Source organism: Gadus morhua, chromosome 5 (genome assembly GCF_902167405.1).
Source record: "Gadus morhua chromosome 5, gadMor3.0, whole genome shotgun sequence".
Lineage (NCBI taxonomy): Eukaryota > Metazoa > Chordata > Actinopteri > Gadiformes > Gadidae > Gadus > Gadus morhua.
The window spans coordinates 848,357-862,218 of NC_044052.1; the positions used below are offsets into that span (position 1 = coordinate 848,357).

Genomic DNA, 13,862 nt, shown 5'->3' on the forward strand with positions numbered 1-13,862 from the left:
CTGCTGACGCTCAGCTATGAGTCATGAGCGCACACACAGGCACACAAACACACACACATACTACACACATTTGAGGCAACTCAAAACAGATATTCTCAAAGAGCATTTCCCTAAAACAGTTTAAGGATGGCTTGGAGATTTCTAACAAAATACTAAAATTATTGTTTTTAAATCTTACTTACCCTTCAATCTGAGACTAGTATTAAAACCTGTCCGCGACACGATACTGGCTCCTAGGCTTATTATGAATATTAAAAGTACTTTAGTAGGCCTACTATGACTCTGACAAGTAAGAGGAGGCTTCCTAGAACCTTGTGACAGTGAGTTAATATATAGGGTGCTTATGATAAGGCATGACATAGCAGCTGTTAGAAGCTGACAAAAGATAAGGCATAATTGATCCAAGTCTTTCTGGGGTCTGGGAACAGTACTGTGAGCAGACGAGAGGGGACAGAGGGAGAGAGAGAAGGAGAGGCACTGGGAAGCCAAGACACACACGGGGAAAGTATGGTTATGGAGGCTCGTGTTTCAAGATAAGCAGAATGCCTGCTGTGATGAAAATGTTTGTCTCCATTTTTGTTCTCTTTTGGACTCTAATTTGAAGATGTTTATATATACGTGTATAAATATACACATACATGTTTATATATATATATTTATAGATACAATATAAAGCATATATGATTATATGCTTAGACTATTCTCAGCCTCAATTTGCAAGGCGCTTTGAATGTAAAATTATGCTACACTACTGAATGTTAATGTATATAGACATAAAACTAGGAAGGTCCATCAATTTCTTTATAGCTGAATGGTACTTTCAAACACATTGCTAGACACATTCTAGCAAAGGCGCTTGAGCTCACAGGGGATGAATGGCTAAAAAAGAAAATCTAGGATAATTAGTTGGGACCTTTTGAAGCTTAAGGCGAAACAAATGTGCTCCATGACAAAAATGGTCCATCCTAAAAAAAGAAAAAACGGCATGTCCTACTTTGCTGCTGTTGAACGCTTCTAATTGGTTGCGTGTATGAGTCATTTGATACCATTGGATAAGCGTGAGTCAGATCCATCAGCCTAACTGCTACGCCTCTACAAGACATGCTACACAGTCCGTTGGTGAAGAGGAGGACTCAGCAACCAGGAGAGGATTGGTTAAAACCATTGCACAGGTGGGCAGGAAAGATCGAGAGGTACCAATTATGTTACATCATCATGAAAAATTGTGATACAGAGGAAAGCGTTGACTATAACTGAATAATGTGTACTTTGTGTGCAGTGTGTGTTTGTGTCCGCACAACACATACAGCCTCTGTTACATTACAGGCCGCATACCTAACCCACCAATGTTATTCATGACAGACAACATTAATGTTATAGTATAATCTGGCTTTTTAAGAATCTGACAATAATTGTCTTGTATAATATTGTTGATTCATATTGCACTGCTTTCATACTTTTCTTAAAACTAGACCATTGTTTTTTTAAATAATATAGACGACACATGGTATTCTGCATTCAGTGCTTTTCTAACTTAAAGCGTTAGAAGTGCGTCACATCGACCTATTCATAAGTCAACGGACTCAAGAAGTCCAGTCCACCAAATGCTACATAAAACCTGCCTGCTGTTATTTTAAATCTTAGGAATTACTACCATTTCAGGGGGACAAATGACAAACAATTAAGTTCATGAATTATTGTTATTATTGAAGAATCATTTATAACTTTTGGTAAAGTGTGGCAAAAATAAATGTTTCGATGGGAGCAGCATGTTGGGTGTTGGTTGACTGATGTTATTCCCTTACAGTTCAAATCCGGTTCCAAAGAATTGTACCGTATGCATCTCCTGTGTTATTTGAAAGGACAATTAAAAACTGAACAAAACTACCAAGAAAAATAGATATTTAACAAAAATGTATGCCCACCTACTCTCCCAAAATCAAACAAAAATATTATGGTGCATGAGTCAGGATGGTTTGCCTGCGTTCTGAATACAGTTACAGTTATATGCTCCTATAACGGCTAGCCGTTGGGTGTTGCTGGACCGGCCCAATTGTCGATCTAGCGATGAAATTCATTTGTAAGTTTCTTCAGTAGTAGATTTCGAGGAGAGGGTTACTGATCCCACCTGCCTCGATGACGTCCTCACAGGACGTGAGCTAACAGTCAGGGTTAGGTGCCTTGCTCAAGGACACCTCGACACTCAGCTAGGAGGAGCCGGGGATCGAACCAACAACCTTCAGGTTACCAGCCGACCCGCTCTAGCTCCTGAGCTACTGCTGCTGCATACCAAGTGTATACTGACTATAACAATTTATATTTTCTTTGGTATTGTTGATATTCTTTTACTTTATCTTATACACATGACTAATTATGTATTCTGGCATATATATATATTTTTTGCATGGATGCTGTGGTGTGAAACGGCTCCTAGATTGCGATATATTGTATTCCTTAGGTTGAGAATTGTCCCCAATACACATTGGTCCATCAGGAAGTTGAAACTCCACTCAATTTTCAGTGTTTTTTCCATTTAGAAATGCATGATTTCTCCTCCAGTCTTGGGTTGGTGTCTTTGGTTGGTTTCAAGGTCAAAACAGGGCTGGTGTTTGGTTGCAATTGGCCGACAGATGCTGAACATCAGTGCATTAAACTTCCATCGTTGTCTAAAATAGTATGAATACACGTCAAAAACCAGTCCCATCACCTTTCCCCATAACAACTATCCGTATGATTCATTTGGCCATCATATCTTTGTTGTAGGATTACTAGGATTGTCTAATCCTAGTATATATATTTGACTTACAGTCCATCAACTGTAGCTGCTTTATTATAATTGTACTTTCATGGAGTGCAGGACAATGTTTTTTGAGTCCTCTACAGGGTTGTCGTGGTCTCCTTGGCTTTGTCCATCTTGCTTAAACTTTTGCTCTGAGGGGAATAGTGGCGGCGGGTTTGTGATCTGGGCGGGACCAGGTTTTTGATCTCGTGCCGCTCGGCGAATAGGAGCCTGTTAATGGAGTTCTGAACCCTGAGGGCTTTCTGAATCCGTTTGCCAATGAGGTACAACATCTCAAACAAGCACATCAAGATGCAGATGGCGCTGGTGACCACCATGAACAGGGTGAAGATCTTCTTCTCTGTGGGACGGCTGATGAAGCAGTCCACGGTGTTAGGGCAGGGATCCAGGGAGCACTTGGACAACCTGATGGATGAACCAGGATATAGCAGAAATGATTAAAACAACCGCCAAAAACAAATCCACAGAAACAGATAAATAATGAGATACATACAAAGACACAAAAATAACATATAGATAACAATGTCTATCTGATATAATCAGATAGGTATATCTGATTAATGACAGAAAAAATGATCTGATATAATGTCATTAACTATATAATGACAATCTGATATAATTACATGAAAATGCTTACGATTATGCACCTTCATTTCATTGTGTAAATACACTGTATTTAACCCAATGACAAATAAATCTTTGATTCTATTCTATTCTATCTAACAAACAGGTGCTGGATATCAGCATGTTCTATTAGCGCACATATGCAATCTTAAGAAAATCGATATCTAAATCTAGATATATGACAATAAAATGTAATAGTTTGCGTGTGTTTGTGGTGACCTGGGCATGTCATATCCGTGGTATATCCGATACAAAACGTAGAGAAACGAGGCGTCGAAGCCTGCCTTGAAGACCAGACTCAGCAGGTAGGTCCACCACAGCCCCCCCCTCTTCTTGCCCGGGTTGCTGTACAGGTGGGAGCCCTCGTGCAGTACGGTGTACTTAAGGTCCTTTTCTTCACGCAGCTTCACGTGGGCCACCACCATGAGGGACGGGCAGGTGACGAAGATCAGTTGCAGGGCCCACAGACGGATGTGGGAGATGGGGAAGATGCTGTCATAGCACACGTTGGTACAGCCCGGCTTGAAGGGGAACAAGGGGGGGGTCGTAGTTATCAACGGGCCGTTGGGTTAAAGGTTGATAACACACAGTGAGCACACAGAGACTTTGTTGTTTTCATTTATTTCAGGCTCCACCTTTTCCTTACCTGTTTCGTATTACAGACAAAATCTTTGTTTTCGTCACCCCAAACTCTTTGAGCTGCAACCACAAAGACCATGACCCGAAACACAAAGACCATGGACAGCCACAAGCGGCCGAACACGGTGGAGTACTTGTTGACCCCGCTGATCAAGCTCTCCAGGCCGGACCAGTTCATCGCTGCTGCCTGACGAGCTCTTGCTTATCTCCACCAACACCCTGAAACAAAGAAATAGAAGGAGTTCTAGATGAATAGACGATGATGTTATATAATGAAATCCACTGCACACATCCAGTTAAAAAAAAATCTGTACACTAAAGTAATAGTTATAATAAACTTTATATAGCCTACTGATGTATAAATTGTCCACTCACAGACATGACGTGTTTATATTGAGGCTGGATCTGAGTGAGTAAACCACTCAACCAATACTGGGCTTAATCTTTTTATTGGTATCGAGATGTGTTAAACAACCTTTTTGGTCATGAATGTCTTTTTAAGGTTGAGACCAGACTTCCACAAACAAAACCTAGTTCTAACGCCATGATTGTTTTGGTTTTGGAGTACAAATTCAACATTAATTTCAGTTAAGGAATGACGCAAAGGGGCCTATTATCTATTCTGTTTGCAGTGAGGTCAGGCACATTAAATAAGACCTAACACCAAGCTTATCGATACATGAAGAAGGTGTTAAAATGGTCTGAGGATTCACGACTCAGGAGGAGAAGTGGATCCGTGTGAAAGATAACACATATCTTCTCCATAACTTGGTTATAATTGTTAAAGACTTGATCAGATTGTGAGCAATAAAGCCTGGCGCTCATAGTGCTTCACTTTCAATCTGCTTGAGAACTGAGAATGTTACAAAAGTACCGCCTGAAAGACTTGGAAGTGGCTCAAACCATTGGCTACCCAGATATAAGCTGAATTCAGAGAGACAGTGCTACGTTAACTATATTATAGTGAGCTGTATGGGCAGAAGTCTGCTCGATCGACGTGCTGCCACCTGTCGGAGGTCGATGGGATTACTGTCAAGGCAACATAAGGAGGCTACTAGCAGCATCGATGGCAGATGTCTGGCTTGCAAATCATTATTGTTCAAATAAAAGTATATTTGAATCATCACTCAAGGACGAGGCCGGAATAATTCTGTGTTTTTCGTTTTTGAAAGATGAATGCTGAATGCCAAAAGATAGGCTAGCCTACTTGTGCTTCAGTGCCAATATTTTTTTTTATATTATTTCCTTTGTATCAGTTAATGTTAATCAATTTAATCGATTAACTCAAACATTTATTTAACTCAAATTATTTCTGAAATTGAGGAAACAGATTCACATCAAGGCAATAAAGGCAAAAAAAGTATACATAGACAAAATGATGCCTTGTAGGCATTTAAATAGCTGTCATTGTCTAGTTTTCATAAACTACAGTATTATTCAGACACCGTGTTCAAAGCCCTGCAAGAAGATGTTGCCAATTTTCGCAACATGTTGAAAATGCGTACATTATACTTTAATTGTGTACCAGTCTGTCACATAACATTAATCCTCCATAAAATTACCGTTGACATGTGTGACTTTCTAAATTGTTAAGGAGAGGCATGTCTTATGGTTGTGATATACTAGGTGTATCACAATACCTAGTATATCACTAGGTATTGTGATATACTAGGTATATCACAACCATAAGATAAATCTAGTGTTAGATATCACAGGAACCTGCTCAGAGCACCGGCCATGAGGGCCTTCTGTGCGTCTTTGTTTTTCTGTTCTGGATCAATTCAAATCTGGTTTGATGGTTTGAGGCTGGGGGGCAAAATGGAGGGCTTTCTTTCTTTGTAAAACTGCATGCCAATTTAGACTGAAACCATAAGCACACATACACAAACACACACACACACACACACACACACACACACACACACACACACACACACACACACACACACACACACACACACACACACACACACACACACACACACACACACACACACACACACATGCATGCACACAGGGACACATGCACCAATACATAAATACATGTACACACAAACACACACAAATATACACATAAACACACACACACACACACCAAACAACCCCTCGGTTGCTAGGTCTCTGTACAGCATGTTGCCATGGAGACGACTCCATCCACAGAATGGAATCGGCACCTCCCACTCTCCATTCAAACACTTGAAAAGCACGCACAGATTTTAATATTATTCTACTTGTAATTTTTTAAGCATAAAGATTTGACATAAAAGGTCATTTGAAGTTAAATAAGCTCTCTTTAGTGTTTCAAATGTATTCCTAGTAATGAGTGAATGTTTAGATAAAATAAGATATCTGTAAATGTTGTCGTGTAATCAGTAAATACAGGCAAGGTTGGCATATAATTTGGGTCCATGCTATTGTCAAAACCCATTATCACATCACCCATATCTCTACAGTAAATATATCATAGATCATTTTGTCAGAGCCCAATTCAAATTAAAATAACTCCACAACATGACCAAAGCAACAATCTACTATAACAAACTATCCATTGATGATGGATTATTTGTAATTATAGGATTATTGATTGTTTGTCATTTGAAAAAGTGTGTGTTACGTATGGCGACACATTAGTGCCATAATTCACTAATGTGATAAAAGATGCATTCGGGCGTATTATATTATTCCACACGCGTAGATATTAACTGCGAGCGCGCAAATTACCTCTGCGCGCGCAAAACAGCCTCTTGCGCGTAACAGCTTCTCGCGAATGATGTTCTGCTCTCGCGCGCAAATTTAGTTTTGGCACTATGGGGGAGGGAACCAAGGCAGGGCGGGCTTTCCTATGATTGGCCGTTTCTGAAGCACGATATTTTATTGACAGCCCTCCTCAGCCCTCCTCTCATTCAATTCTGAATTGTACAGTAAATGGCTGAAACGACAGTTATGTATTGTAACTCTAGATTCTATGAGTATAGGCGCAGACTTTTAAGGCTATCGCTATTGGGTTATCCCTAGGCCTGAGCCGTAGCACTGAAAAATTTGTACTCCCCGCCCACCAACAGCGTGGGCCTCAATTACGTCCGCATGCGGCGTGTCTCAACGACGTCCGCATTTCGCAGATATAGTCGGGCGCCGGCGGACGTTATGCTCCCAATAAACAGCTTTTCTTCAGCTATTTAAAGGACAATGAGGCCGACACTTAAAAGGCTGCGCCTATACTCATAGAATCTAGAGTTACAATATGTAACTATCGTTTCAGCCATTTACTGTACAATTCAGAATTGAATGAGAGGAGGGCTGAGGAGGGCTGTCAATCAAATATCGCGCTTCAGAAACGGCCAATCATAGGAAAGCCTGCCCTGCCTTGGTTCCCTCCCCCATAGTGCCAAAACTAAATTTGCGCGCGAGAGCAGAACATTCGCGAGAGGCTGTTACGCGCGAGAGGCTGTTTTGCGCGCGCAGAGGTAATTTGCGCGCTCGCAGTTAATATCTACGCGTGTGGAATAATATAATACGCCCGAATGCATCTTTTATCAAATTAGTGAATTATGGCACTAATGTGTCGCCATAGTTAAGATGTTTCGATGTTAAATGTTCAGATATTAAAATGCTATTAAAACATCCTTGTCATATGTAGAGTGAACTAACAGAAACATGTTTTATGATACTCATGGAACACATTTGACCATTTAAGTTTGTTATATATTTTCTTATATTTAAAGCAAGTGTATAGTTAGCTTTATGGAAAAAATTAGATGCATATGATGAATGTACTCCTTGAGAGCATTACATTGTATTCTGTTAGAGACATCTATGAAGATCCTTAGTCCGGCCCCAACAGGCCATCTGCCCAGTGGAAGGTCCAGATGAAGGTCGTGGTCCACTCCCCAGCCATTTTAATTTATTAGATGAATTAATTCAAATAGAAAATAAATTGTGGTGCATTGACTTCAAAGCAGATCCAACTTCCCCACAGGGCGTCTTTAGAGAAGAGGATCATTTATGTGTGTGTATCCATGCGTGTACAAGCAGGTGTGTGTTTGTGTATTTGTGTGTGCATGTTTGTGTCTATATTTGTGTCTGTATGTGTCTATGTATGTGTATATGTGTGTTAGTGGTACAACCCTAACCCTTGCCGAAAGAGGCCTCCTGCTTTCTGCCCATTGTCATATAATTCACCGCTTTCTCCAGAGCACTGTATGATATATATATTTATAACTTATAAATAAGACAATAACAGATGCTTATAACACAAATAGAATATGTAACACAAAAGTGCAACTGAATGGCAGTTTTCTCCATGAAACTTGTTTTCTTATCTAATGTATTGAACAGGTTTCCTCCTAACATAACGAAACATACAAACAAAAGCAGATTTAGATAAGATAGTACTGTGATTAAAGATGAACCATCTTGAATGTTTTATGATGTCATGAGAGTAGTTCAAGTTGTCTTGACGTGAGTATGACATATATATATATATATATATATATATATATATATATATATATATATATATATATATATATATATATATATATATATATATATTTGATTGGTTGTAATATTGACTGTTCTGAATTTTGTTTCTTTGTGTCGTCTCCATCTCTAATTCCAGATCAGGGAAGAACTAGCATAATTGATGCAGTGTTTGGAAAGGAGTCAAATATTTAGATCTCAGAAGAAATGCGGGTGGAGCCTTTCTTCTGTATCCAGAGAACTGTTAACACATTACTGTCTGGATTACCAAGACCAGTGCCTTAGATAGGCCTTACTATCATGGTAAAAGCTGTGGAACCATTGCACAAAAAAGCCCTCTGACCCTGGTTAGTCCTAATCAGTATATGGGGAAAGACAGACTTAGACTACTTCCGTCTACTTCTGACTACTTAAAGTGAAGCAATAAGGCCCATCGGAGAAACACTAATGTGAGAATGAGAAAGTAGAACTTTCTGTTCTAACTTCTCCGTTGTTTTCAATCAGAAACAAACCGGAATAACTGATGCTCACTCATGTATTCACAACACATCACAAACTCCTAACTATGTTGAATTCCTAACTAAGTTGTAAAGTAGGGATCAGAAGAATATATACTAGTGGGGTTCACAATTTAATGAACTACATTGCATAGAAAAATAAATCTCCATCTATATTCATGTTAAGTTAAATCCCAACCCATGGTTTTTGTTGCTGTTGTGAATTGCTCAATGCATTCTTGGCAAAAGCCACACCTGAAGTTGAATACAGAATACAGACAGTATAACTGAACTTACCTGTAAACAGTGCCTGGGTGGGAAGACAACTAGACAGTTAGGCGATCCAAGTAGATCCACAGAAGTTCACAGAAAACGATTGAACAGTATACAGGCTGCTATTGTCAGTCTATTATATTGCTTTCAGCCTTTCTAGGCTCTCCTCTCTGCTTCCATCTTAGAAATCCTGCCAAACCAGATCCAGTATGAGTCACGTTACCCAATGTTTTCCCCCTCCACACACACACAAACACACACACACACACACACACACACACACACACACACACACACACACACACACACACACACACGCCTACACCCATACACCCATAAAAACACACACACACACACACACACACACACACACACACACACACACACACACACACACACACACACACACACACACACACACACACGCCTACACCCATAAAAAACCCCAGCCTCAAAACATGTGAAACAAATTTTAGACAGAAAAAGATAATTCTGAAAAAAATGTCTATTATTATTACTTTCGTTCAATGATATTGAAAATTTGAACTCAATGTAGGGCTGTTGTGAGAGAAAGGGTTTATTAACCCATGTCTCACTGAATGTCCTACTGAGACCTGTTTCTTCTAGTGTACGACTCTGGCTGTTGTGCACACTATTCTCTAATTCAGGAAAACCTTAGATGTTTTCTCAAAGAGAGGGCTCTGATAATGAGCGGTGGAGGATTCCGCCCATGGCGGTTGAAACAAAACCACGGCTCCTTGCCCGACAAGACCGGGCACGTCGTGTACGGAGCTATTTGAAATGTGTGCGCAACTGCGCATGCATCAGAGCAACAAAAGAGAGAATGGCAGCTACGTGCATCGCTAGACTGGGTAGCCCCGCCCATTCTGCCGGCGATTTGAGTTCGCCTTGCAGAAGGTGCAACGTGTAATCTACGATGAAGCTTGGTTTGGCAATAGCCAGGCTAGTTTTTCACTACTCATCTGTTGGGCTGGAAAAAAAAAGGAAAAGCTGTAGGGCAATAGGTAGGCTGCACAATAAGGAAAATTTGATTTCTAAGTTTTCATTTTACTTTGTGTTGTTTTTTGTTATTATTAATTTATTGTAATAATATATATATATAATTATATATTAAAGTTCCGTTCTCCTTATCCCGTTGAGCTCAATTTTATTTGCGGGGCCGCAGAGGGCGCTCTGGCGTTGCTCCGCGTGCCTGCAGGGGGCACAGTGTTGTTTCTCTGAGCTGCCGCAGGGGGCGCTGTGTTGTAGTTGCGCCGAACGGCCGCAGGGGGCGATGTGTTGTGTCCTTTCACAACACGCTGTGGTTTGTCTCTGTTCCTGGGGGCTTGGAGTGGATGCAGGGGGCGCTGTGTTGAGTACTTTATCTGAGCGGCCGCAGGGGGCACTGTAGTGTGTCGTAGCTCTGAGATGCCGCAGGGGCGCACTGTTGTCACTCATCTTAAATCCTTACCATTCAGTGCTTTTGCTCAACAACATGACGGACATGATGTCATAGCAAACGATTCTACATTTAATGTCTGTGTGTTATTCGATATTAATTAATATGGTTGTGTTGGACCTTTTCTTTGGGGGGTTTGCTCTATATGTTGAATAGCTTAAGCATTAACTCCTGATTTGACTGTTCTTGATCTTTTGTTGTTCGTCTCAGTAAACTATAATAATAATAATAATCTCAATAAAGCTGGCAAACACATCTCTACTGAAGGCAGATGTGCATGTACAACAGCTGTCTCAGCACATCTGGAGGATAGCATACTAGCGGCACATTCATGGTTGTTGTGAAGCTTAAACTGCTGTTATTGAACGTTGATGTACCTGTACGTACCTGTCCCTGTTTGTACCTGTACCTCTCTGTCCCTGTTTGTACCTGTACCTGTCTGTCCCTTGGGGTATTCCACGAACGGAGGTTTAACAAACACAGAGTTAACGCTGAACTCTAGGTTGATTGACCCTGTGCCAACTAAACCAGAGCTGTCGGTTCCACCACACGGGTTATGCATTAGTTCAATCAACACGGGGAGGGTTGTGCGCGTCCACGCCAAACCTATAAAGATGGATCATGGAAACCCTGATCGAATTGACGAAACGGGCCGCTTATTTCAATTAAATGGAACTCTAGGTTCTCCTGGAGAGCTTTGATGAGGAGATCGACATTATCACAAGAAGAGGGAACGCTAAAGCCTCTGCAACCCGGAGAACCAAAGCCTGGCAGTGGATCACTGACCGCGTAAATGAGTTAGTTACATGTCAAAAGCATGATCCTTAATATTTGAGCCATGAATCTATAAATATCCCAGTTAAGCATTCTTAACGTTCCTACCACATAACCCTTTTCCTCTGGCTCCCAAGCGGTCAGCAGATCAAGTAAAAATGAAGTATAAAAACATACGAACTGGTAAGCTTTTCCCACCATCGTGTTGGTATAAATTTAAATAAGCCCTTTTTTTAAACCAATCGTGAAAAGGCCAACAGTCGGCAGACAGGATATGGTCCTCAAATTGTCTTCACCCCGGTGGAGGAGTTGTTAATAGACATAAATTCAGGGCGCCCTGGCATGGAGGGGGTACCTGGAGCTGGAGCTACCTCCTCAGAGAGTCAGGGGCCATGTGAGGGTACCACGCTGGTTGAATCTAGGTTTTTTTGTTTTTCTTGTATTTTAGATTTTGTTTGCCTTCGAAGTAACACATGCAAACCGTGTGCGTGACACAGAACATATGTTCCAAATGTTTTTTTTTTTGGTAACTGGGTAGAAAACCTAAAAGTGACAATTCATCAACTTCACAGATCAAGAGGGATTAGTGCTTGTAATGAAGCCGCCGGCTACGATCGACATTCTCCAGTGGATGTAAGTCCGTTAGGACTATTGTATACTTTCTGTTGTAAGCGCCTCTCGGCATAGTACTCAGCCAATATTGCTCTTTGTATGGGCCGATGAAAATCTTAGTCTGGACGTGGATGGGTCATCTGAAAGGACTGAAATGCGCTCAGCATCTCCAACGCTATAGATAAAACTACCATTTGCAAAAAACGGAGGGCTATGCAAATAGTCTAGAGTGAACTGAGGCCAGGTCCTCGATTGGTAGTGTTGGCTATGTAAGGCTATTTAAATATATTAAAGGTTTGCGCGAGAATCTATCTATCTATATTTCTCCAGCAAAAAGTTATCCGATATCCCAAGATGTCGAGCCGTGGTCTTATTAATCGCTCCCGGTGGATTGCACGAATAATTTGCGCTCCGATATCAACAGGGCACTCATCAAAAGTAAATGCCATTGTGAACACATGAAATCTGCGGTGAACGCGGGTTTGAATACCCAAAACCGGGTTATGTTCCAAACTTAACCTGCGCAAAACCTGCTCCGACCAGGTTTGATTCAGAGCATATGTTTCTATATTAACTAACATACCGTGTTCATTTTGGAACGGAAAACCTAGGGTTACCGCAAACCCTGGGTTAACTTACCCGGTTATGTGATAAAACCGGCTTTGTGGAATACCCCACCTGTCTGTCCCTGTTTGTACCTGTACCTGTCTGTACCTGTCCCAGTTTGTACCTGCACCTGTCTGTCCCTGTTTGTACCTGTTCCTGTTTGTACTTGTACCTGTTTGTACTGGTTCCTATACCTGTAACTGTAATCTGTTAGGGTAAGTAGTATAGTAAATCCATCTCCCTATACAGACTGATATTGATTGCACACCTGTTGTCGTCCACCTGTTGTTATCCCACCTGTTGTCATACCACCGGGGGGGTATTCCATCAACCAAGTTAAAGGCAAAGTCAGGCTTATTTCGCATAGCCTCGCTACTTTAAGCTAGAGTTGCATTCCATCAGCGTGACCTAAGGGAATCTCCGCTAAATAACCATGGCAATTTATCAGACTAAATTAACCTGGTCTGTACCAAGCTAACTGTCAGGCTTACTTGAGCGCTGTTTCAGAGTCCCATCTGTCGGAAACAAGTGTACCATCAGAAGGTTCCACCAAGCCTAGTCCTCACGATTTTGTCATAAATGTACATATATGAAGTTCAAACAGCGTATATTTTCACTAAGGGTCTAACTAAGATTAATTTATATAAATAAAATAATTAAATGAATTGCCATCTATTGTTATCGTGGATATTTTGTGTACACATTTGAAGACAAATTTTTGTATTCTATCAATATCATCAACCTGCAGTTGGGTAAGTGGTCTAGCATCTTCCCTGAAGTACGGGTGACCTGAGTTCGCATCCTGGGCACGTCAATGAATACTTGCTGTTGGTATTTTGTAATTTCCTTTATATCCGGGAAATTAGGCCTAACGATTGACATTTTATATAATAAATATGTCTTACAAAATCCCTAGAACCCAAATATAATTAATATTTACGTTACTGATAAGCCTTGACAAAGTCACTGCTGCATGGGACATTAGAGGTGAGTTTCTCGGCCGGCAGCCAAGAAAAATACTATTGTCAGTCAATTTAGAATATGAACCAATGATTAGGTGGGGATTAAACCCCAGACGACCGGGTGGAAGCCCAACACG

General features: G+C 40.8%; 1 protein-coding gene across 1 annotated transcript; it reads right to left on the reverse strand.

Moving 5' to 3' along the window:
* Window positions 1-1,681: 1,681 nt before the first annotated feature.
* LOC115543563 (gap junction beta-4 protein) lies at window positions 1,682-9,566 on the reverse strand. Its single transcript, XM_030355963.1, has 4 exons — window positions 9,337-9,566; window positions 4,071-4,282; window positions 3,644-3,945; window positions 1,682-3,205 (listed from the first exon to the last, which is right to left on the reverse strand). Exons 2-4 carry the CDS (start codon window positions 4,239-4,241, stop codon window positions 2,878-2,880), a joined length of 801 nt encoding a protein of 266 aa, XP_030211823.1. The 5' UTR covers window positions 4,242-4,282; window positions 9,337-9,566; the 3' UTR covers window positions 1,682-2,877.
* Window positions 9,567-13,862: the final 4,296 nt, after the last annotated feature.